Raw genomic sequence first — 26,217 nt, 5'->3', positions numbered from 1 at the left:
TGATTGATCAGCAACAGAAATATTTTTACCACGAACTGACTTCATATCATTGACCTTGTGCTGCTGACCAGACTCTTCATTCACAACTGACCATATGGTTTTAATTTTATCCTGTGAATTAGCTACTCTATTTGCATACCACATACTCTTTGCCCTCCTAATAACATTTTTGAGCACCTTACAGTACTGTTTGTAAAGGGGCAACTGTAGCTTGATTGTGACTACTTCTAACATTTCGATATAATCCCCGTTTTGTTCTACATGAGATCCTTATCCCACTAGTCAGCCACCTGGGCTGCCTTTTACTGGTAGTATCCCATTACATATGTTCTAATGGAAAGCAGCTCTCAAAGAGCATGAGGAATGTGTTAATGACAGCATTATATTTGTCATCTACTATAAACATCCTGCCACTCTTCTTCCTTGATGAGGTTTGAAAAACTCTCTATTGCTGTTGGATGAACTTTCCTACATAGTTTGTAATTATATGTGACATTTGTTTGAGTACAAAAGCTTTTTAGCATTAAAATTTGTGCATCATGGCCTGAAAGGCAAGTAGGTAGCTGCCTCTGATGTGTACTGCACACCTGATCTATTTAGGGGAAATCTAGAGTTGTCAACCCTATGGCGCAATTCTCGAAAGTCATAGCCTAGCTTGTCACAGAACTCTACGAGTCTCTGGTCCAAGCCTTCTGCCTGATTAAGAACCCGGGGACCAGAATGTGTCCTGGGGCAATGTTACAAATCGTGAGCTTTGCTGAAACTCTGTTAGCAAGGCTGGTATTCTCAATTCTCTCTGCCAGTCACTATAATAATCCAAGTATCATCTTGGGACCAAGACAACAAGCATCATTTGTTCCATTGTGCACCACAACTGTACTGGTTGCACTATGCTCCCTCAGTGGCTGCCAGAGCAGCCTCTTCAACATGTTAAGTGGAGCCTCCAGGCATACAAACGAAGTGTACCTGATGTTTCTACCCATTCCTTGCTGCCGTTTTCCTAAGGGGTACTGTTATTCACCATACGTCTGAACTGTCAATAATTAATAGATCACTACCCTTTTGTATTTATCTCCTCTTGACATGGGACAAAGCAGGTTTCCTCAAAAATATGAAATGAGTCCCAGTGGCTTGGTTTCAGTTTGAGTGAAAGGCAGCACTTTGAACTTGTTTGTTAAAGGGATTGGTATAGCACACTGAGTCCTTGGTCCTTAATCACCCTGTACGAGATGCCTAGACTCAACACTGATACGCCACTCACAGTCAAGTGGATGGCAGTTTCCACAGGAGAGGATAGTACTTGAGGTATCTTTGATACCTCTGGCACACAACTCTTGGTATCCTCCCAACACACCCATTCGCAAAACTTGCAATCACTCAACAGTAACCATGGCAATTTCCAGCTGCTTACGAACAGCAGCCAACTCATGCTCAGCCTAAGAATAGCAAACACAGTGTAGCTGCATTATGCTGGTGAAATATTTTATAGATCAGTAAACAATCTATGCCTGGTGTAGCATTTTACAGAATAGTAAACAAATAACTTCATATTAAGCTTGCTGAGTCTCTTAATATATGAGCCTGATAAGGAACAAATATCAGCAAATATTTGTGCATCTGCATTGAAACGTATTTAATAGAGCCATCACACTCAATTATATTAATGTACTGAGGGTCGTCTGTTCTGTTGGACATCTCCACAATAGATTTATGACATATGTTTCGGTTGGGATGCACAAATATCATTCGAATCATCATGGGACTTGAGAATCTGTGAGCAGGTAGTGCAGGATGAGGGATGCTGGCATGCAGCGTACATAAGTTGAGGCTCAAGTCCAGGTGGCCAAGAAGGTTATGGCAACCATTCTAGAGAAGCAGAGCATCTGGGTTCAAATCCTGGCATGGCACCTCAACTTTTCTCATTGCAACGCTACAGTTCCCTGTGTGGCTGAAAGCCATAATTTCCCACCCGTCCCTTTTCTTCCCTCTTCCTCTCTTTCAGAAAAACGTAGTTTGTTCAGGAACTAGTAGGGGGATGAGTGTGATGAGGTTGCAGTTCAATGGCTGAATATTCAATTCAGAAAACAAGTTACCATTACCAACTTATTGTCCCCTCCCCCTACATTTTTCATAGTTTAAATTTAGCAAATGCATGTTATATGCATTATAACACCTATGAGAGGTTTTCCCTTTATCTCTTAAAGGTGTTTCTGAATTTACCTTGCAGTTTCATTAATTTGCAATTAAAAGTGTGTTGAATATCAAGTCAACACAGCCCTCGGGCTATGCTACATGCAAATCTTTATTTTGCATTCAAATGTGTTAGAATTGCTAACTCAAATCAATCAAACCACCACATTAAAGCCTACCTAGATCTCAGGCTATCGCAAAGCTCAGTGTGTCACCACAAATAAAGTTGAGAGGGGAGGGTGAGTGGACACACTATCACATTCAAACCAAATGCTGATCAAAAAGTGACAATTTCTAATCTGCATGCTGCACCTGCACTCAAGGATCTGGCAGTTCGAGAAAAACAAATAAAAATCAAGCCTCACGTTCAGTAAATGTGCAGGAGGTGGCTATGACTGAACAACAATTCAACGCACCACACTGCATGACTCCACAACCAATTGTTTTTCTAACAATTTCCAGAGCCTCTACAGACATTGCTTCAAAAATTCAAGAATCAACTTTTTGAAGGAAATGCAATTTCCCTGAACATTGCAGGTTTTTTCCAGGCAAATTATCAGCTTGCAAGGGCCTATGTATATCAGGGAGCGAAGGCTAAACAATTATTGTTTGCTTTAACACCTAAACATGTTTCACCACAGTTTTGGCACCCCCAGTGGTTTTTTCTTTTCTCTTACATTGTGTGCCCTACGGCTGCCAAACGAAATTAGCCACAAGTCTAAATTAGTACGCCATGTCATCATTGTAGTGTTTGGATGGATCTGAGCTATAACAGGTTTGTTTTTGTGTGCCACACGTGTTTCTGTTGTGTAGTTGACTGACGATTTTTCCCGCTCACTTGTGCATACTGCGTCTTGCTATATTGCTGTGGTTTGGGCACACGTTTTACAGCACAATTTTTCGTTTTATTAGTATGGTACAGTGACTTAGTAGGATGTTCTGGGGCACTGTAAAATAATATACACCTGCACATAAATGACATGTTTCAATCATACAGTCCTGAAGTGGCCGTTATTTTACGCGCAATAGTACGTACAACGAGGGATCTCTCGTTTTTTTTATTAAAAAACAGGGCGATTTGTATTTTGATACGGTGTTTGGCATAAATCGATAAGGAACTCGTCAGTACGGTCTTTACCAATATCTCAAGAGTACTGTGGGTCATATCAGTAACTAACTTTGGCCAACATAAATAATAATTTTAAGCTACCTGTTACAATTACGTACAGCGATCTCTCCACCTAGAATGAAATTATTTGTTCCTGCATGCATACAAAATTTAATTAACATCGAATCATGGGCAATTAATTCAAGTGATCGCACAAAATATTTAAAAGATATCGTTCTGCAACATACGCCAACTTTTATTTCAAAATAGGTACCGGTACCTGGACGTCCGGTTAGTAACACGTGTTTTATTTCGTCGCCGACAAACGATGTCATCTTTTGATTTACGTACAACACGACTTCTATAGTTCATAAAGGCCAGTTTCACAACAAATACTACCAGTATTCGCAGCACTTTCAGAACAACTAGTTGTCTGTGGACAAACTGAACATGGCAGCTTCAGTTAACCTCATAATCCACTTCTTTATTGTCTATGAAATCAACTAATCTATAAATTTGAGTGAAATATTTCTCCGTGTAGGATGAATTACGAAGTTTATGTTCTACAAAACTCTGAGATGGGTGGCTAAGTTAGAGCTATCATGTAAAGCAGCGGTAGTATTGATCGTCTGCTTCAGCAGACGACGTCTTATACAACTTCCATATTTACTTGGAACTGGCACCAAATGGTCGCCCTGAACATAACGTACATACGTACGTACTCCCTGCACATCCCCAAAAACTTGTGCCAACAAACTAGTAGTTGGAAACATCCACCAATTTACATATTGAGCTATTTATTGGCTTGACAAAGGCTAAAAATAAGTGAGACAGGTGATTCTTATGGACTTCTTTACCAAATAAATTTGCTATTTTCATTCATAAACATTTAACTATGTTATTGCTATGAATTAATATATATGAATGTTGTAGGAAAGTTCTTGTAGAATGTAAATACTTTAGGATTAAAGGCCACCACTCACCGAAAAGAAGAAATGCCGTGTTGTCGGTAGCAACACACAAAAGGAAGAAAACTTGCTATCTTTCGGAGTTATCCTTTGATGAGCTAGAGTAAAGCACACACACACACACACACACACACACACACACACGTACGCACGCCAATCCTCCTACACGGTGCCAGCTATCTTTCGGAGTTATCCTTTGATGAGCTAGAGTAAAGCACACACACACACACACACACACACACACACACACACACACGTACGCACGCCAATCCTCCTACACGGTGCCAGCTAGACTATCAGTGCCAGTGCTACTTTGAGGCAGGTGGAAGGGTTGTAGTGGGGCTAGTGATGTGTGGAGGGAAAGGAAGGAGGGATGCAGGGAGAGGGACTGTGGGTGTGTAGCTAGTGGCTCGAAGGGAGGCGGCCGGTTTTTCATCTAAGAATGGATGATTGTGGTTTATGGGCTGGCACAACTGTAGCGGCTGGTGGGAAGTGACACCTGCTGAATTCTACACAGGTACATGAACTGAGAGGGGGTGACAAAACGTAGGAAGGGGAAACCGCACAGTTTAGAAAAGCTGATGGTAGAGGAAAGGATCTAGATGGGTTGGGTTGTGAAGCAGCCACTGAAACTGAGCATGTTGTGCTCAGCTGTAAGTTGTGCCACCGGGTGTTCAACTTTGTTCTTGACAACAGGCTGGAGATAGCCCTTCATCCTGGTGGACAGCTGGTTGGTAGTCATACCAACATAAAAGGCCATGCAGTGTTTGCAGGAGAGCTGGTGTATGACATGGCTGCTTTCACAGATGGCCCAGCCTCTGTCAGGGTAGGAGAAGCCTGAGACAGGACTGGAGTAGGAGGTGCTGTGTGGATGGATTGGGTAGGTTTTGCACTTTGCTCTGCTGCAGAGATATGATCCCTGTAGCAAGGGATTGGATATGGGAGTGGCATAGGGATGGACTAAGATGTTGTGTAGGTTGGGTGGGTGATGGAACACCATTTTAGGAGGAGTGGGAAATGTCTTGGGTAGGATGTCTCTCATTTCAGGGCAGGATGAGAGATAATCAAAACCCTGGTGAAGGATATCGTTCAGCTGATCCAGTCCTGCATTATATTGGGTGATGAGGTGGGCAGCTCTGTAAATTATTCTTGAAAGTGGTTGAAGATGGGGTTGTGTGAGGATATGGCTTGGGAAATCTATTTGTGGACTAGATTTTTGCCTGTCTGTGAAGGTCTTCATGTGGCCTTTAGCATACTGGGCAAGGGAGTTGTTCTCACTAAACTTATGTCACCCACTGGTGGCTAGACTGTATGGGAGGTATTTTATGGTGTGGAAGTTGTTCTCACTAAACTTATGTCACCCACTGGTGGCTAGACTGTATGGGAGGTATTTTATGGTGTGGAAGGGATGAAAGTTGTCTAAATGCAGGTACTGTTGGTGGTTAGTAGGTTCAATGAGTACAGATGTGTGATGGAGCCATCAGAGAGGTGGAGGTCAATATGCAGGAAAGTGGTACATTGTGTAGAGGAGAACAAGGCGAAGTGGATGGAAAAACAGGCTTTGAGGTTGTGGGGTGTCTTGGCTTTGAGGTTGTGGGGTGTCTTGGCCCTGAGTCCACATCATGAAGATATCATCACTGAACCTGAACTAGACTAGGGGTTTGAAGTTTTGAGAAGCTAGGAAGGTTTCCTCTAGATGGCCCTTAAACTGGTTGGTGTAGGAGTGTACCAGGAGGGTGCACATGGCTGTGGTAGTGATTTGTTTGTAAACCTTCCCTTCAATGGACAAGTAGATGTAATTCATGATATAGTTGGTAAGATGTATAAGGAATGAGGTGGCGAATTTAGAGTCTGGAGAAAACTAGGAGATGTAGTGTTCAATACTGCCAAGGTCATGGGCATGAGGGATCTTAGTGTATAAGGAAGTGGTATCAACAGTGAAGGGCAGGGATCCAGCAAGTGTAGGGCTGGGGATGATGGAAAGTTTGTGAAGGAAGTGATGTGGGATTCTAGGTTTCAGGTAACTGGTTGGAGGTGTTGGTCGACTTTCTTTCAGTGAGAGGACAGTAGCCAGCTACAATGGAGCATCCAGGATTGTTGGGTTTGTGGATTTTGGGGAGCATGTTCAAGGTGGGTGTGCAGGGTGTTCGTGGGGTGAAGAGAGAGATGAACTCATGTGAGAAATTTCAGTAGGAATTGGACATAATGTTGGACTTCTAGGATGGGATCATTCTGGCAGAGCTTGTAGGTGGAGGAGGCAGATTGTTTCTGGAAGCCTTCCATGAGGTACACTGCAACTCATCACAATAGTGGTGGAACCATTGTCTGTGGGGAGTATGATCAGGTCTGGATCTGTTTTCAGGTTGTCTATAGGTGTCTTTTCGTGTAACAAAAGATTAGTGTTCTTAGGTAGGCACCTGGGGGGAAGAATGAGTGGGGAGGCCAAGTTGAAGGTTTGGAATTCCTGGAAGCTGACTAGGGAGTGTGATGCTACATTGCCACCCTTACAACTCAATGTCTCACATGGTGCCATAATTTCTCAGTTGTTGCAAACCATTTGTTGCAGATGGTGAGTTGCTGATTCAGTTTGTGTTAAGAGTGCACTGTAAAGTGTTATACTGTTGATCTAAAGCATATGTGATATGGTCTGTTCCTTAAGATGTAGGAATGTAGGCAGGGGCGCTACCTTAAAGAACCAATCTCACATGCTTGTATGTAGTGTATGATGCTATTTTGAGGAAGAAGGCAGTCTTCTTATACTGTTGTCAGAAGTCATCGAACAAGTAGCGGCAGCTTTCAAAACTGAAAGACTCATGAAGAAAATAACAAAGTATAAGAGTACTGGAGATCTACAGGAATCAATTGCTGCTCTTGCTACTCCAGGAAAAACCAGAGCTGCATGTTAATAAAACGACGAAACTCAATTTGACGACATATATACTACTGTTTCACGCGAAAAGTATATTCCACCTGTAAGAAGCTCTTTCTCCTGCTATGAGATGTAGAATTGTTTTTTTGAGGAAAATCCAGTGTTTCAGTGTTACTATGGAAGTTAGGATTTCGATGGAAAACGTTTTCTGGAAGAATAGTTCTGCTTGAACGTGTAGTTAACACCATAGGAAAGTTCATAGAAGTACTCGAACCTGAAATGATGGCTGACAAAAGACACTTTATTACTACTAACATTGCACAAGTTAAAATCACATATTTACAATTCAATGGTCAGTATCAGACAATTGGGAAAAAATAATGTCAGTGTGAACTCCGCCTTAGACAGATGTCAGAGAGGCTTCTTTGTCAGTGGTTGTAAATCAGTAATGTTTTTGCGTACTTTGTAATGGAGTATGATTGAAGGGGGAAAGCACATTGTCTTCATTCAGTCAAAAATGTAATTCTGTACGTGCTGTAGTGGTTAGGGGGGGGGGGGGCAGCTGGAACAGGAATGCCATTCATTGTCTGGACACTCGAATGAGGACACAGCTGGAGGTGATGTTTGTTATCAATGTGGTGCAATGAAGAGGGTTGAGGCTACCTAATCATATTCGCCACAATGTTCAATGCGTCTGTGAGAGGATCATTTTTAAGGACCCAAACCAGTTTTACATGCTTAATGGAGACCATTGTAGGCCTGTCACGCAGTAAAGTGATAAAAGTTGTCTCCTCTTCACATAACTCAGTGTGTCCCCAAATAAGGTGGCTGCAGTGCAGGTCATATACTGTCACCTCTCAACATCAAATAGTCGCAGTGTGTGTGGACCTTATGCATGAAAACTTTTGGTAAGCTGTATGGTTGTGGTTGTGTTGTGTGGATCCGTGCAATATGTGTTCATACTTTTCTGACAAGTTCCAGTAACTCCATGTTCAGTGGTTCAACAAGTTCTGTAGAGATATGTGAAGATTCACTGTGCAAGACCTTATCTGGCGATGCCTGCAAGGCACTGAAGAAAGTGCATGTGCCCAACATCACCCAAAGGAAATGCATCACACCATTGTCCCAAATAGCACATTAAAGCTGCCTTAAGAGTGAGATGCTACCACTCTACCAACCTGTTGTTTTTGGGTTGGTAGGCAGTGGTTCGAAAGTGCCTGATGCCATAAGGCCTGCATAGTTCCTTCAACATGGCCAACTCAGATTAATGGCCCCGTTCAATGCTAATTACACCTGGGCAACCAGATCTAGAGAATCTACAACTGTATGAATGCTTTAGTTGTTGATTCCTTGGTAATGTCTGTCAATGGTGCTGCCTCCATTCAAAGTATCACACGATTGGTCGCTGAGAGAATTTACTTCTAACCATTTCACTCTGGAAGGGGCCCTACCGAGTCCAAGCGAATGTGTTACAGCCTGCCTTTAAGGATGTCGACTTGGTCTACAGCTTGTGTGGCCTGACGTCCTGTTTTGCTCCGCTGACATGCTTTATACGCTTGTGTCCACTGTTTGCGGCTTTTGTTTTTTATTTCTGGTCACACAAAATGGTCTGTTACCAATTTCTTTGTGTGTCGTACACTCAGGTGAGACAATTGGTGCAAGACGTCAAAGACATATTTCTTCATAGTCGGAGAAACCAATGGGTGGGCCCTTTCCTGTGAAATGTCGCACCAAATCTGCTTTTCCAAGCCAGGGAGAAAATGATGTTCGAACTTTCGAACTTGAGGCTGGTTTTCACGTTGTGCAAAAGTTTTTGAATTTGAGGGTCTCGTTTTTGTGCAATCTTTGCTTATGGAAAATGCATTGATTCAAGACAGATAATCAGCCACCACGTTTTTGGCTCCCCTGGTGTGCTGTACATCATTTGTTAACTGACCGACATAGTAAAAAAAAAGATGTATGTTGTTGCTTGCTGTCTACAAATTGCTCAGCACAGAATGCTGGAATGTAGCTGTTGTGTTGTATGAGGTTGCTGTTGACGCTGAGGTGTGTGGTGTCGTTGCTGTTCACATCGTAGTTTCGTGAGATATGCTTGCGTCTTACATAATTCTTCTTCTGATGTCTGCATAGAAGTTTTAAGTGCTGCATTCTCTGATAGTTGAATTCTTTCAAGCTTGACTAATTCGTGGCTCGTGATCGTGTCTGACAGTATGCAGTTCAGTTTGCATGCAGGAAGAGCAGTTTTTAGATTTGATGTCTCAAGTTATTCCATAAAATCAGAACAACAGCTTTGTGAAATTTTCTACGAAAAGAAGTTTTACCCTCAAACACTTTCGCAATTTTAGAGACATCTGTTACCAATAGTTTACCCAATATTGCACTGAAGTCCATTTGGACGCAACTCGCCTCAAGTTGTGGCATAAGAGAATGCAACAGATGAGTGCTGCATTTTTGGAGGTATCCATCGATCCAGTCAGTAAGCAAACATCTCTACATGATCAGTTTGTTTATTACACCCCGCCCCTCCTCCACTCCTCCCTCCTCCTACTCCAGCATTGTGGTGTGTGGAACTGTGAAGAAGCTGGACAGGGGAACATCTGAAACGAAACCCACATCAAAGGCGCCAGGTTTCCTTCAGCATCTGGTAGCGGATTTGTCTGACACTCGACGCTTGTCTAAAGCCTTGTTTACTACAGAGCGAATGAAAACGAACAAACCCGAACTAACATTCACAAACAATTCGCCTGTCTTCACTATGATTCGCTTTTACTTGCGAGAGAGCATTTATACTGGAGAGAATGGACATAGCAGGACAATGCTATAAAAGCTGCATCATCGCAAAGCTTCTGCTCAATACAATGCAGGATGCAGACCTTCAGTATTCAGAAAGGCTTATTTTGCAAGGCGAATGTGCTGCTTTTGATGAAGCAAGCGGAATGGCGAGGGAAAGGAAAAAAATTAAGTATCTGAAACTGTGTACTTAAACATGAAGTTCATGGAGGTAGATAGAGTTAGTGCACTACACACTCAGTTGTTTGTGAAGAAAATGGTTCCTGGGGATTTACTATGCTGTGAATTTGTAATCAGAAAATGTTTAAGGAAAAACTGCAAGAAGTAAATTAATATTGTGTAAATTCCACGAACCCATTTTACTTCTGGAAACTTCAAAGTCACACCTCTATATGAGAAGTTTCCCTATCCTGTTAAAATACTGAGAATAAAATCCTTTGATAGTGGAAAACAGCAAAACATCCTGAAGCTAATTTGATAAATAATGGCACAGTGTACTGTAATTTTGCTTACCAGTAACAGTTAAACTCAGATAAATTTGCATCTAAACATGAATGAATGAATATGACATTAAGTGGCATGTAAACAAAGATCGTGTACTTTGACAACTGTCAGATTCAAAGTTCCCTCCAATATGCTAACTTGAACCAATAGCGAATAAGCTGGTTCTTTGTAATTGGTTGGTGCAAATAACTTCAATGACAGATGCCTCATCTTACAGATTTGGCCAAATTTCACAGTGAAACACATAAATTCTCCTATCTAAATTACTGCAGATACATATTAAAGCACGCCCTTCAAAGAGACACATACCACATATGCAGTGACTAATGCAATTACCCCTGAAAATCAAAAACAAGTAAATGATGGCAATAACTAAGTTGTTAGGGGTGGGGTAACAAACCACTCAAGGTGAAAAGTCTTTACTATACACTACTTTTATTTACAGAAAGAAACATTAAGAGATAGTCTATTACAAAGCATAACGCAATTAAATTGGTTACAATTGTGTTTCTCAAAGAGAGGAATGTTTTTGATTCTTATCTGTTCTGGGTACGTGTGATGTGGTGACGGTGGTAGAAGCAGTTTGAAATTGCTGACTTGAATCTTGTAAGTTCCTCCAGTCGTGTCCTTGGCATTAAAATATCCTCTTTCCTGTTTTGGCTGGCGGTGGTAATAAGTGGTGTAGCATCCATTTGTCATAGGCCGGAACAAAGTAACTGCCTATGCAGCACCTGAAGGTCGTGTTAGTTCAACTGCAACTTTCATGCTCGATAGTTTGGCACAGTCCACATCGTGTTTAAATTAACATTCCACTTGCTATACTATTCACTGTTCCTGCAAAAACAGTCATTTACGTAGCAACACAGTTCACAGTTTCTGCATTGGCAGTTAGTATTTTAGCACACGTCATATATCGTAGACAAGAAAATGAGAAATATTAAATTCACATTTTGTGTAATGCAGCTCAATTTTAAACTGACGACAATACTGTCTGTACACGAGTGTCTTGTCACTGCCACCAGCCATTATTCTGAAAAGCAAACAGCGTTTGCGTAATACAACGTCCGTTTAGAATATTCATCATAAAGTCAAATCCCAAACCGGTCTAACACAAAAAAGTCACTTATTAATATCGCGCTAAACGCACACCATTGTTACACACAATACTTCTTCCATACCGCCATGCTTTCGCGCCAACTGACACTATCTCCTTACTATTCGTTCCGACAACTATCGATACCTCTCTCGTTCCACAGATCTTACAACACTTCTGCTTATTGCATTCTGTTTCACGCAATACATTTAATAAAACTATTTGATAGATCACCAGGAACGAAATCCAAGTCTTTACATAAGGAAACTGTGTAGAAAATAGCACAATAAACATCGTCATACATACTTCATATTCTACACTATGTAACCAAATGAAAATTATTCTACGTCATCAGAAATACACCTATGCAGTACTAGATAGTAAAAGAAAGGAAAAAAATATCACGTTACTAGCCATGGCATCAGATGTTGCAGCTGCAGTCTTCTTTAGTGTTATTCCGAAACTTCGCACATAGGTCGGTTGATGCTTTTTGCTGACTTCTCATTACACATGAGGAGGAAATTTAAAAGCAGAACATATTTATCGATGGGCAACAAAACTTCATGAGAGGTTTGCATTTATGCTGTGGTTAACATCTGGAGGCATTTACGTTAGTAATTGTTTCGCATTCTAATAGCTGCTACATCAAAGACAGTTCCTGATATCTGCAGTAACATATGACGAGCATTTGAAAGATTTTATTAAAGTACATTAAGAAAGATTAATGAAATGAGAAACATAGCCTATATACAACTTATCATAAAGGCTACGTGACAAAATCTGCTATGCAGTTTGTTAGAGAGCAGATAATGTTATTATCGAAAAACGATTTTCATTTATTCGATTATTAAATCAAAAGTCCCTAAATTAACGATGATATTTCAATCACAGCTACCATGAAACGTTAACAGTCACTACATTTACGGGCAACACATCTTCCAAAAGACAAAAACCAAATTTAGGAAACAATTTTTCGGTGTCGTAGTTACATTTTGAACCGCGTTTGCTAGCCTATTTAAATATGGCGCCTGGAAAAAAGCTGTTCCAGTTTTTTAGTTAGCACAATAGCTATTTCTCTCCACTTAAACATCGGAGATAGACTGTTTCATGCTCAATATATGTCTGTATCTCCTTCACTGCACAGTAAGTCACCGCATCCATATTAGCCGAATATTTTGAAAGCAAGACATAACCTGATACTACAAGCACATTTCAAAAATGGTTGTGAGCTTACCTGGGAGCGAAAATCGATTGCGGATGTGGGAAACTGGCAGCTAGGAACGTATTTCCAGAATCGATTTTGAGGTGTTTACGTGACCAACTAGAAGCGGTATTGTGAAATAGGTTTGTGAAATCCGGTTATGGGAGCCCCATGTAAATATAGTGAGTGTGAAACATAGGATTTGTCATATATTTTCAATTTTAATCAGCATAACAGATGTATATTCATTTTTGTTTACCTTCAAGGAAATTTATTGTGCTGGACCTTTTTAATAAATACAAATGGAAAGTTTGTGTATATTCACTCCATCTTGCCTGATGGATGCATCTACCGTATTTTTCTTCTTCCTTGTGTCCCAACCGGATCTTTAAGTATGTAGGTAGTGGGGAACAGGTGTGGCGATTATGACGATAAATAATCACTCACTGTCCATTCACTTACTATGAATACTTTTGTTCTTGCAGTGTACACACAATGTGTGTACCATAGAGTGTGTACTACAGAGAACTGATCTGGCAAAGATACAATTGTTCTTGCTGCTGTAGAGTAGTGATATTATTGGGGGGGTAGAGCCTGTGGTTCTATGTCCCCCAGACCTGCCCCCTCCCCCCCCCCCCCCCCCACACACACATGTGCAGAGCATGGTGACTAGTGTACGTTGTGATGCATTGCCCTGCTGGCGATGGTAAGGGCTGACATATTAGAGGATGTCAGGTGCCTGGGCGGTCGTACATATCGGCCGGCCCTTGATGTCAGTGACAGTGCCAATGGGGCAGTGGCTGGTGGTGCGGTGTCGGTCTGCCAGTGGCAGTGCCCGGATTGTCAGTCATCACTATGAAGTGCTCTGGGGCTGACACGAGCAGGTAGCCATCAGAAGAAAGAGAGGATTTAAGACGTGCTGTGTCTATCGTAGGCAGAAGGGACTGGGAGCACTCTAATGATTTCGAGACCATGCTGTAGCCCGACTGTCTATTGTCGAATTTGGCCATAACCATAAGTAGGAAGTGCTGCAGCATTACAGAAATTTCTTGTGGGAGGTAGTTTCGCAGGTCTAGGATGACTGTAAATTGGCTTGAGGGGCCTGGAGCTGGGACTGGAGGAGGGTAAACACAGGGTGTGTCCGGTAAAGTCCACGCTAGTTTTAGGCGATTCAGTGGCACTGTTGTCATTTTTTCAGCTTGCAAAATATCAGACGTGTTTGGCCCTCATTTCAGTACTTTGTACAGGCAACTGTAGGCAGGGTGGAGGGAGGGTTTGATGGCGTCAGTCTTGAGCATGATAATGTACACGATTGGAGCTCCTTGTGCACAAAGATGGTCGGTTTGGCGTGGTGGGATGCGGACATGGCGAATGTGGCCCCTGAAACGTTTTACTATGTCTGGCAGGCTGACGTCCATGGGGTCGGTGGTTTGTGATATGAACTCTGCTGGGAGAGTGATCAGTTACTTGTAGAGCACCTCTGCCAGTGAGAAGTCAATACCTTCTTTGTAGGCAGCTCGTACACCCAGCAGCACCCAGGGGAGGGCCTCCGTCCACTCCTGGTCATGGCATGCAAGTGCTGTCTTGATGGTGTTGTGCCACCATGCCACAAATTCGTTACATCACCAATGACGAATAAATGTTGTATCATGAAATGGACCTGATCATCTAAAATGGTCACATATCCTTGGCAGTAATGTGACTTTGCAGAATGCCCATGGAATACCACGATATGGCTGCCTAAATCATCACTGAATCACAGGCATATTTCAATCTTGGAACGTAAACTACGCCAGAAGTTGGAAATAGAGTGCAAGACTCATCCAGCCAAATGTCATTCTTCCTTTGCTTTGTAGTCAATGCGTTTATGGCTTCGGCACCACATTTTCCTGTTAGGGGCTTCTGCACCACTGATGTGTGGTTTTAGAATTCGAACTCACACTGCAATTCCTTAATTCTGGAGCTCTCTTTGTATTATCTTCCTGCTGATGAGGTACATGAGTACATCATCCAGTTCTACAGTGACTTTTGCAGCTGTCGTCCCCCTGTCATAGTCACTCAGTATACACTTCCACACACATTGTGACTTAAAGGATGATGTGTTTCCCCTTTCCCTGTACGCTATATAAATCTTCTGTATGGTGCCCCTTGAAACACCAAACAGGTCGGCTACCTTGGTTATAGACACAACTACATTATGAGCACCAACAATTTACTCATGCTCAAATTAACATTTGCCCCAACATAATGCACTCACAACTGCACAGAACACTGTTCTGACCATGACTGACACTTGCAGTGTACTGAGGCATTGTACAGATCCTGTTCGTGGTCAAATACAACAGTGCAAACTGCAGGCTTGGCTAGCATTTGCACTTCTGTTCAAGCAAGCGTTTCTCACATTGTTTCCATGTTTCTGTCCAACCCATGTACTAGTTGATATGGATTAAATCGGATATCACGGCAACCATTAGAGTATTCAAATAAAATCTCATTGGGTTAATCAAGTTCAAGTGAGCAGATACCACAAGTCATTCCATTAGCTTATTTCCAAAGATTTAAGTAAGGTGTTGAAGACATGGATGCAGTTTGCATAATTGTCTCAGGTATGAACCTATCGTCGAAATGTTGACTGCAGGGCTGCATGATACGTTGGGCAACGTGTCCTAGTATTACACAGCCCTCAAATTATCCTCAATACCAATAGGTGTCCGATTTTTGTACACATTGACATTCAGTCGAAGGCGTGACTAGCCTGTCTGCCTTGTCAACCTAAGAGACTACATGCCTGATACCTGATTATCTTCTCATTCTTCTAAAGCCCGGTTTACACCAGCGCAAACACAGACAAAAGAACATTATAGAACAAGAATGGTGGGTGAGGGAGGGTGAACAGCATTTTGTCATGTACAGTTTACTTTCTCTGTTGCTTACCCATGTCCTGCTGGTTGTAGGTTTTTCAGCAAACGATAAAAAAATCTGCATCCTCTCTGCTTCAGCGCTATTAGTACAGAGGGCATTCACCTGTTTTTCTTTGTGTGTGAGCTACTGTTTTGTCAATATGAGTTCCATGAACTGTGGAATGATCAGAAGTGAATGTAATGCTGGTGATGTATGAATATAAACATCGTAAATGCTTACGGGATCCAAGAGATCAACATATGGTGAAGAAAAAGATATATGAGCGTAAAAAGTTTCTGAAGCACTTGTGGGGATCTATCCCCCTCCCCCCTCCCAAATAATATTACTGCCCTACCGCAGCAAGAACAACTGTATCTTTGCCAGATCAGTTCTCTACAGTACACACTCTATGCTAACGCATTGTGTAAATGCTGCGAGAATAAAAGTATTCAGAGTCGTTATTACCACGCCCGCTCGCCACTGCCTACAGTGGTGACCCTGTTATTTTCTTTTCAACAGCGCCGCGAAATACCGAGCTACACTCACACTGGCACGCCGCCAATCATCATGGGATACAAACTTCATGCCACAAAGAATATGACCCACGATGGTGTTTCATCGCCTGCTATCACTACAGACGATTTAGTTGTGCATCTACTTGGCGTCTCGCCGATCCCCAGACGATATAACCAGTGCAACTGTGGTTATCGAACGAACAATGTTCCCATTGTTCCAACAACCACAGAACCAGGGCATCGCTACCTCTCCCCAAATGGATGAACACACTAAATCGCGAATCAAATACTATGTTATCAGTGAAGTTGTTGAGATAAAGCGTGCCACTTCCCTAATTAACTGTGTTACATCAACAGTGCATGATGCTATCGGCCGGGATCACAGACGACCACAAGTTTTTTGTGCTTTTTAGCTACCTCCACACCAACACCGATCTTACCAGCGACCTCCTATTGCATGTACCAACCACTGTAGATACGAGACAGCGAAGACGCTCATACTACAACGCATCGCTGAGACATGGCTGGACCACAATAACCCGTCAGCGCTCTGGAGCAGGTTACACCTCTGAATCGACACAAGCCTCTTACCAGATCGTGCTTTCTGATCACTATGACGACAGAGTCCTTGTTCACACAGCTCGCATCGTCCAGGGTTTTTTTTGTGAGGATGAGGATAAAATATCGCATCTCCCCTGGCCTCCATTGTCACCAGATCTCGATATTATTGAGCCTTTGTGGTCTACTTTGGAGAAAAGGATGTGTGATCGCTATTCACCTTCAGTATCGTTATCTGATCTTGCCACTATTTTGCAGGAAGAATGGTATAAGATTCCCTCGAAAACCATACAGGACTTGCGCATTTATCGATTCTGAGACGATTGGAAGCTGTTTTGAATGCCAATGGTTTTCCTATGCCGTTTAGGCATGGGATTGTGTTGTGTTTTTGATGTCATTTTTGTCCGTCCTCCATATGACTTTTTTACATATTGGCTGCTATGATTGTTGGGTTTGGTAGGCCTCAAAACAGCTACCTAAATGTAGACCAACGCCACACATTTTACACTTCTTACTTCGTTTATCAGGCGACAGTGCGGAACTGTATCGAACGCCTTCCGGAAGTCAAGGAAAATGGCATCTACCTGGGAGCCTGTATCTAATATTTTCCGGGTCTCATGAACAAATAAAGCAAGTTGGGTCTCTCACGATCGCTGTTTCCGGAATCCGTTTTGATTCCTACAGAGTAGGTTCTAGGTTTCCAGAAATGACATGATATGCGAGCAAAAAACATATACTAAAATTCTACAACAGATCGATGTCAGAGATATAGGCCTATAGTTTTGCGCATCTGCTCGACGACCCTTCTTGAAAACTGGAACTACCTGTGCTCTTTGCCAATCATTTGGAACCTTCCGTTCCTCTAGAGACTTGCAGTACACGGCTGTTAGAAGGGGGCAAGTTCTTTCGCGTACTCTGTGTAGAATCGAATTGATATCCCGTCAGGTCCAGTGGACTTTCCTCTGTTGAGTGATTTCAGTTGCTTTTCTATTCCTTGGACACTCATTTCGATGTCATCCATTTTTTCGTTCGTGCGAGGATTTAGAGAAGGAACTGCAGTGCGATCTTCCTCTGTGAAACAGCTTTGGAAAAAGGTGTTTAGTATTTCAGCTTTACGCGTGTCATCCTCTGTTTCAATGCCATTATCATCCCAGAGTGTCTGGATATGCTGTTTCGATCCACTTACTGACTTAACGTAAGACCAGAACTTCCAAGGTTTTCTGTCAAGTCGGTACATAGAATTTTACTTTCGAATTCACTGAACGCTTCACGCATAGCCCTCCTTACGCTAACTTTGACATCGTTTAGCTTCTGTTTGTCTGAGAGGTTTTGGCTGCGTTTAAATTTGCAGTGAAGCTCTCTTTGCTTTCGCAGGAGTTTCCAAACTTTGTTGTTGAACCTCGGTGGATTTTTCCCGTCCCTCACAGTTTTACTCGGCACGTAACTGTCTAAAACGCATTTTACGATTGCCTTGAACTTTTTGCACAAACACTCAACATTGTCAGTGTCGGAACAGAAATTTTCGTTTTGATCTGTTAGGTAGTCTGAAATCTGCCTCCTATTACTCTTACTCAACAGATAAACCTTCCTCCCTTTTTTTATATTCCTATTTACTTCCATATTGAGGGATGCTGCAGCGGCCTTATGATCACTGATTCTCAGTTCTGCGCTTACAGAGTCGAAAAGTTCGGGTCTGTTTGTTATCAGTAGGTCCAAGATGTTATCTCCACGAGTGGGTTCTCTGTTTAATTGCTCGAGGCAATTTTCGGATAGTGCACTCAGTATAATGTCACTCGATGCTCTGTCCCTACCACCCGTCCTAAACATCTGAGTGTCCCAGTCTATATATGGTAAATTGAAATATCCACCTAGGACTATAACGTGCTGAGGAAATTTATGTGAAATGTATTCCAGATTTTCTCTCAGTTGTTCTGCCACTAATGCTGCTGAATCGGGAGGTCAGTAAAAGGAGCCAATTATTAATTGTTGAGTATAACCTCCACCCACAATAATTCACAGGAAGTATCCACTTCTATTTCATTACAGGATAAACTACCACTAACAGCAACAAACACGCCACCACCGGTTGCATGCAATCTATCCTTTCTAAACACCTTCTGCGTCTTTGTAATAATTTCGGCAGAATTTATCTCTGGCTTCAGGATGGACGCCATTGAAGAGCACCAACATCTCCAACGTCATACTTAGATTTTGCTAAGGAGGATACAAGCGTATTACAATGTACATGGAGGAGAAACAAAGTATTGAGTGTTACCCACCAGCAGATCTTGCTTTCCCACGTATGCAAATATCAGTGATTCCGAACACCTGCATAATTAGATTTTTTCACAGTTATTTTTTTGTTTCTCAGGGCCAATTCTTTTATTCCTTGCTGCCATTCAGTCCAAGTGTTCAGAGATATGTAAGTGGGGCAAAACGTTTTTTGAGCAGTGTATGTCCTTAAATTAAAGGTAATTCAACCTTGAATATATTCTTGAATTTATGTAGAAACCCTCTCCAACATTTCGTTTCAGGTCTTAGAGAAATGTTCATAGAACAGAGGACGAATTAACTACTTTGAAATGTATTTAGTTTAACATTATTCCTTTCACTCATTTTCTAACAGTTAATCTCTGGCTTGTAGCTATTGTTTTGCATCAATAGTATTGTAAAAATTCGAAATTTTTCTATTTCATTTCGTCGGCTGATTGCCACTGTGATGTCACTGTTATATAAGATCACAGATCAAATGAGTTTATGTTCTACCAGGCCCGGATTCTTTGAAAAACCTGTTACGTGTTCATCATTTTGTTTCCATAATGAGTATTTCACTCAGTAGCGGAGTGTGCACTAATTTCAAAACTTTGTGGCATATTGAGAAATGGTGTGAAAGGGGAACTCGAACCCAGAATGTTGACTTTTGTGTGAAATGCTCTTACCTACTGGTATGATCGGTAGTTTGAGTGTGGTTTGGACATTACGAGAAGAGTACTTACGGAACTGAGGCTTCGATTACAGGTCCACGAGTCGTGACTGGCGGTCTCAGTCACCTGTAAAAGTCAAGGTTCCACAGTAGAGTCCTCTGCGGCTGTCGCTAAGCAACGTCTCTGTGATATTCTTTCTTCCAGAAGCGATAGGACCACTTTTCGGGAATGATGCAGTTATCTACAACGAAGTACCGTCTGAATGAAGCTGTATAAATATTCAGTCAGACCTTGACACTACTTAGAAGTGATTCAAAGACTAGTTCAGTCAGCAAGAGAACTGCTCATAGAAGGCAAGACTCTGGGTTCGAGTCCATCTTGAGCACACAGTTGAAATATGCCTGAGGGTTTCATCCTATTTTTTGCTTTATACATTTCATTATGATTCTGATAGAAATGTATTGAATATTATTTCTGTGACTAGTTCGTGTCTTGTACATGTACTTAACGTGCTATTTTACTACATAATCACGTAACAAAAGAGAAAAACAAGAATGCCATTCCTTCCACAGTTAAAATTGCAGCACAGTGTGGGAAACAGGTGTTAACTTCTATATGGAAACCAGAATTTCAGCGAAACAGTGGATTTTCGAACGTCAGCTGGATTCAGTATGGGGACGTAATTTCTACTGAAGCCAGAATTTTATAGAATTTGCTGTTACTGTTAGATGTCGGAAATCGCTGAAACACTCACACATCCCGTGCACTCATGTCCCGATGTTCAGAAGCAGTAGGGGCCTACCCCAGGCCAGACGTCGCGCAGCGCTAGCTGCCGCCATTAACGCGCGTCTCAGCAATCGCGCCTTGTCTGCAGCTGGACTCGGCCCGCCGGAGAGGACCACACAGCTATGGAGGCTGTCTGGGATAACCAGAGTTGTAGGACTCTGGATGTTACCAATCCATCCAGCCCCAACACTTGTCAGTAGTCGATATTGAATCTTCTCACATATCCACATAAAAATCGGAGAATATTAGCAACAGACGATCACGAAGGCTTCCCAACACATACTGAGTGTTAGTTCGCTATTCACCTGCCCAGAGGGCCACACGGTCGTACCGCACCTAGCCAGTTCGTGAGTCTCAGCAGCATCTCACGCCTTAAGTTGGAAATGTCTGTTCATTCCGGTCACCGGCTACCTTCGCCCCACAACTGGATTGCAGGCAGAGTTTTTCGTAGGAAACCAACCACACATTTATTAGTGTAATTACAATTAAACATTAGATTGCAACCCCAATCTGGTAACATCTGACACTGAGCGAAGTATCGGAAGTATCTCCTTCTGACGACTGTGTCTTTGGAAACATCAACTGCTCACGTAAATCTATATCCTTCTCATATTTGTACATAATTTTCCACATAAAATCTTTCACCCTTCTTATGCGCTGAAATCGCAGTTTTTTTACATCAAATCTATGCTGCCCTTAGGACAAGACATAGTCATTTTCTTTGCACATGTCAGAAGCTGACAACAGTAACTTTACACTCCAATACATACACATTTCCAGTTATTGTTCACATGCGAATAGTGTCCGAAAATGTTATGGTATATCTGCACACACATAAACTAGGTGTTATATAATATTTAGGTCTTCCAGCCAATCAGATTCAGGAATAGACTGCAGGTATTTTCGATCAGCACTTTCAGAAGGTGCTGCATCCCGCTAAGACTCCCTCAGACAAGTGTTGTAAAGCCCAGCACTATGTGATAACCAACAGCGCTCCCGCGGACGAAAGGGTTGGAAAGACATCACCCACATCGGCTGGTGTACTTAGGAAACACCGCAGTTGCTAGTGCAACAAATAACGTGTGAGGATCCGCTAAGAGGAGCCGATGAGAGGACGTTCTGCTTATCCATTGTGTTACAGCCATATTGCCCGCCCTCTTTGTATTCTACAGCAGATCCATTTGAACCACATTGCACTGGCATATTGTGCAGGTGTTTACGAAATGAATCTATCACTCCTTACGCTCGTATACACTCGTCAATGTGTTGAATCAGAATTTCCTTCGTCAAATCTATCCTCCCCTTACAACTAGACGTACGTAATTTTTTTGCATGAATAGTATTATGATTATTTCCCACAAACGTCTGGTGATATGTCGGAACATAAGCCTCAGTAACTTTACATTTCAACAGCGTAACATTTCTGACTGTAATTTATATGTGTATAGCGTCCGAAAAAAAGACCACACTCACATCAGTTGGGTGTCCTTTCACACAGCCTGCCATAGCTTTGCTGTAGCAAGACCCTCCCACTACATCGTCGTTATCACATATTCGTCGAGGAAGAAAGGGCGTAATTACAATTAAAAAGCCTTCGCGTCTTTTATTTGTGTTAGGTACATTCTTGCACAATAGGCGGCATTTGCCAGAGCAAGAAGAACTGAACCCCAAGGCAAGTCACTGACCCCTGTTAATTCTCTCAAAATACCATTACGTTCCGCAAGTACTGTTTTATAGTAGGCTAACAGGTAGAGAGCTATCAGAACAAGAAAAGTAGAACAGAAACTTACAGGAGGAAATTCACAACCATGTAGAGTACACGCAGACTGCATGAAGAAATTAAGGAGCATAACACTTATAATCATTGACACCAAATGACACTCTACAAATCTCCCTGTAGATGACTTAATCTCCTTTATCGTATTCCTATTATTACCAAGCTAAAAATATGACAGTGTAATGGTTCAGAGTCTTCGCTGACAGCACAGTGTCTGTCTGTCCCAAATCCCTCCCCTTCTCTCTCTCTCTCTCTCTCTCTCTCTCTCTCTCTCTCTCTCTCTCTCTCTCTCCCCCTCTCTCTTCTTGTTATTTTTGTAACACCCAATGAAGTAGAACAATGAACTGTAAGAACTTGGCTAACATCACCTGGTACAGAACTCAATAAGATTTTACTACGCCTCTCTCTTCCGATTTATCGAAAACAAATACCGTCTGCATTTTGACATCGACCATATGTGATGATCCCATTAAATATACATGCATTGGTCCACTGGAACAGGTGGCCAGTGATCGAAGTCGCTTCCGTTGTCGCCTGTACTGGAGGAAGACCATATCCCACAAACTACATGTATAAGGAGAGGGCTTGTTGTTTCATAAGCAGTTTGATACATTGTTTTTTGCTGTAACACATGGAAGCAGTGTATGACTACAGCTGTGTACACTGCCATACATTTTGTTTTTCTACCATGACTTCGACGCCTGTGTCAGGTACTAAACCGACATTAACACATTTCGTTCCATTGGCTCTCATAGAAGGCTGGACATTGCATAGTGTAAACCATGTTGCTCTCACAGCACACAGTATGGTTGAAATAAAGGACAGAGGCAGTGTTTCTTATTGACAAAAATGTGGAAGACATCACAACACGTGGAAACTGGAAGAGTTTGCAGAATTGTGAAGCATTTCCAAACAGCTGCCCGACGGTGATGACCTCTACATTTAATCTCATCTTCCACAGTGATGGGATAATAGATCTCTTCGTGTACTGTTTTTCAAAGAGAGTCAGAGCATCGACTACTCATGATGGTGTTGCATATTGCACCCAGATATATGATCGCTGTTTTCGTGTCCTAGATGGTTGTCATCTTGACCTCCGAATCTTTGGACACTGCATCTTTCATTTATATGACTGACATTGCATAGGTGCATGTGGAACAAGGGGGGGGGGGGTATCTGCAGGACTTAAACCCATAGAGCACTGATAGAAAGCACCATAAACTGTCAACCACACTGGTGGACGAATGAAACGATTTTCACACACTCAGGCGAGCATGTAAGTACCCTCATTCCTCCACATTTTTTGTGATATTTTCATCAATTTTACGTATTTTCCATCAATCTTCGTAATTTTATCAGGTTTTACGTAATTTCATCGCATTTTACTCAATTACTAGAGGTTCAAACCAGCACTCTTGATGAGTTGTGATGTCAACAAAGCGTCTCATCCCTTCGATCTGGTGATGCTATCAGCCAATGACATTACAGCATCGTTCTCAATTTCTGTATCATTGCTAAATCACCCCCTCCATTACTCTGCGAAGGTCATATACAAGTGGACATATCGTGAACCCTGTTACACAGCCTATATCACATGACACAAATACTCTTCATTAGTGCAGGAAATAGCCATCAGCAGAGAGGAGGTGCAAAAACTACGTTCCTAAGCTGAAACACTTTATAAATTCGGTAAGATTTAATTACGATTTGCCATCTCCACCCATGTGAATGGGAGTCACAAAGCATTTTCTCATTTGTAGGTCCTGAGCAAAACTCTAGATGGTCTCTCTATGCATCTTATAACCGTACCTCTGTTTTTAACCAACCCTCTGTGCAACATTGTCTCCGATTTTATTTGTATCTGACCAGAAGTAGGAGTGCACTATACTTGCTACATTCAGTGTCTCATTAAGGAACATAATGAGTTGAGTTCCACATAATCAATAAAATTCGATATTTTGCCTTCAGGAAGAGCATAACACATGTTCCAAACTTGAACAACCGACTGACACCTTTTATATAGATCGGCATTCTCATTTCAATATTGTAACTACCATCCCAAGAGGACTGTTCTGTACCAATCTTACTCATGTTACTCATCCAGTGATACACAATCTCTCTAGATGCATGCATGATGAGAAGGTTAGCACCCTTTATTGGTGTATAGCAGATATGAGCCTGATACATTTGAGAATGTTTTGGTGATATAATAGATGATTAAGAAGAAGAAGAAACGTTTGATTTATGCATGATGGAGCGCCAGAGGAAAGAAGTTTGAAGGGTTTTACGTAAATCACTTGTGCTAACAGTTCTGAAGTATTGTTATAGTGTTTGAATTCCATATCAGGAATATACTGGAAAGGGAGAAATGATCGTAGAACATTAAGACACACTCCTAAGGCTATATGGTTCTGCACTTAAGCGTGCTATAATATTAAAGCAGTGTGGTTTCCGATTTATTAGATGCATGGAATGCAACTCTGTTTATACACCGATGCAGAAAATATATTTTAAATACCTGATATACATTCACCCTGCAAGTTTTCTATCCCACTCACTATGGCGAGAAACTTCAAGATGATAAAACGACTACCTCCTACACCAAAGAAAAAAAAATAGAGTCTTTGTAATACATGGCACTATATAACTTTCTGGAGCTGTCTAGCGCTCACTGTTCACGTCCGATTAAGGTTCGGAAATTATGCTATGCTTGCGTAAGTCGTATAAAATGATCATCAGCAGCTGAAAGTGCATGAAACTACATCTTATGAGGAAATAGATAAATGCATAGCTGCGGTGTTTGACGTATGAAATTACATGCCACACTGCACTAACCCTGTGAACATAACACAGTCTCTTCCACACACAACATCTGTCAAGCAGCTGTACACACAGGGATTGCAGTACCCTGCAAGCTCCTGTCACTGACTTAGAATCACTACAGTTATCAAACTGGATTAGATTTGTGTCCAAGATGTGGCAGGGAAATTAAGTACTTCACATACACCTTCGTTTATCTAGAGGAGGGAGCCGAAATAGGTCTTTCGTCGGTTTGGTGGACATGATTTATCACACATGCATTGGAAGTCCTCTGCTGGCTCTGGGCTGACTCTGCTATGGAGAGATTTGCTGTTAACGACTACAGGTAGATAGCGCTCTAAGTCACACACAGAGCGCGAAATTATATACGAGTTCAATGCAAGTTATACCAAGTAACTAATACACCCCGAGAGAACAACGGAAAAAATGGTTAAATGTGTGAAAATGACCTGCCACAACGTCTCCCTCTACCCAGAATGCATCATCAGTCTACCTTTAAATCTTACCGCTTACTCTATACACTTTGTATCATCCTTTAACACAGATCCATGTCAATTTAGAGGCAGATGCCTGTCTTTTACAGAAAATCATCAAAGACAGTAGTCAACTTGTGTTTATCCCTGTTACCTCAATAGAAATATAGCAGTAGTCAACTTGTGTTTATCCCTGTTACCTCAATAGAAATATAGCAGAATGTTGTTAAAAACCATGCAGCAACTGTTCTGCAAAGTATTTGTTAGCTGACACCACACGATTGTGATTGGTAGCGAGTATAGAGAAGCACATTGTAAATGTCGTTTGTTAGAGTTTAAAATACATATACAGTGTTGCACAGGTTGGTTGGTTTGTTTGCAGGATTGAAGGGACCAGACTGCTAGGGCCATCGGTCCCTTTTTCCAAAAACTTCAAACACCCACAAAGAATAAAAACGAACAATGAACATGACAAGAGACAACACAGGACAAGAAAGACTCAGACAGAGACCAGACAAAAGGAATTAAAATCACACAAAGTGTGACAGTGGTTGGCCGACCATAGAGACAAAAAAGGAAAAGCCAACCACCTAGGAACACACGATAAAACTCAGTCTAAAATCGTATGCCAAAGGCCAGACTAAAAAAAAAAAAAAACGAGAAGCACTCAGATCAAGTGATAAAAGCCCCCTGCCCGAATAAAACGCAAAACTATGCCTGCCATGGCAGTGTCATCTGTT

General features: G+C 41.8%; 1 protein-coding gene across 1 annotated transcript in view; it reads right to left on the bottom strand.

Moving 5' to 3' along the window:
• Positions 1–3,799, bottom strand: part of LOC126259540 (cancer-related nucleoside-triphosphatase homolog) — an 87,253-nt gene extending 83,454 nt beyond the window's left edge. The window contains exon 1 of the mRNA XM_049956416.1: positions 3,579–3,799. Coding sequence (XP_049812373.1) covers positions 3,579–3,633 — 55 coding nt within the window. The 5' untranslated portion in view covers positions 3,634–3,799. The remainder of the gene's footprint in view (positions 1–3,578) is intronic.
• Positions 3,800–26,217: the final 22,418 nt, after the last annotated feature.

This window comes from Schistocerca nitens, chromosome 5 (genome assembly GCF_023898315.1).
Source record: "Schistocerca nitens isolate TAMUIC-IGC-003100 chromosome 5, iqSchNite1.1, whole genome shotgun sequence".
Taxonomy (NCBI): Eukaryota; Metazoa; Arthropoda; class Insecta; order Orthoptera; family Acrididae; genus Schistocerca; species Schistocerca nitens.
This window is presented reverse-complemented; position numbering and strand designations above follow the sequence as displayed.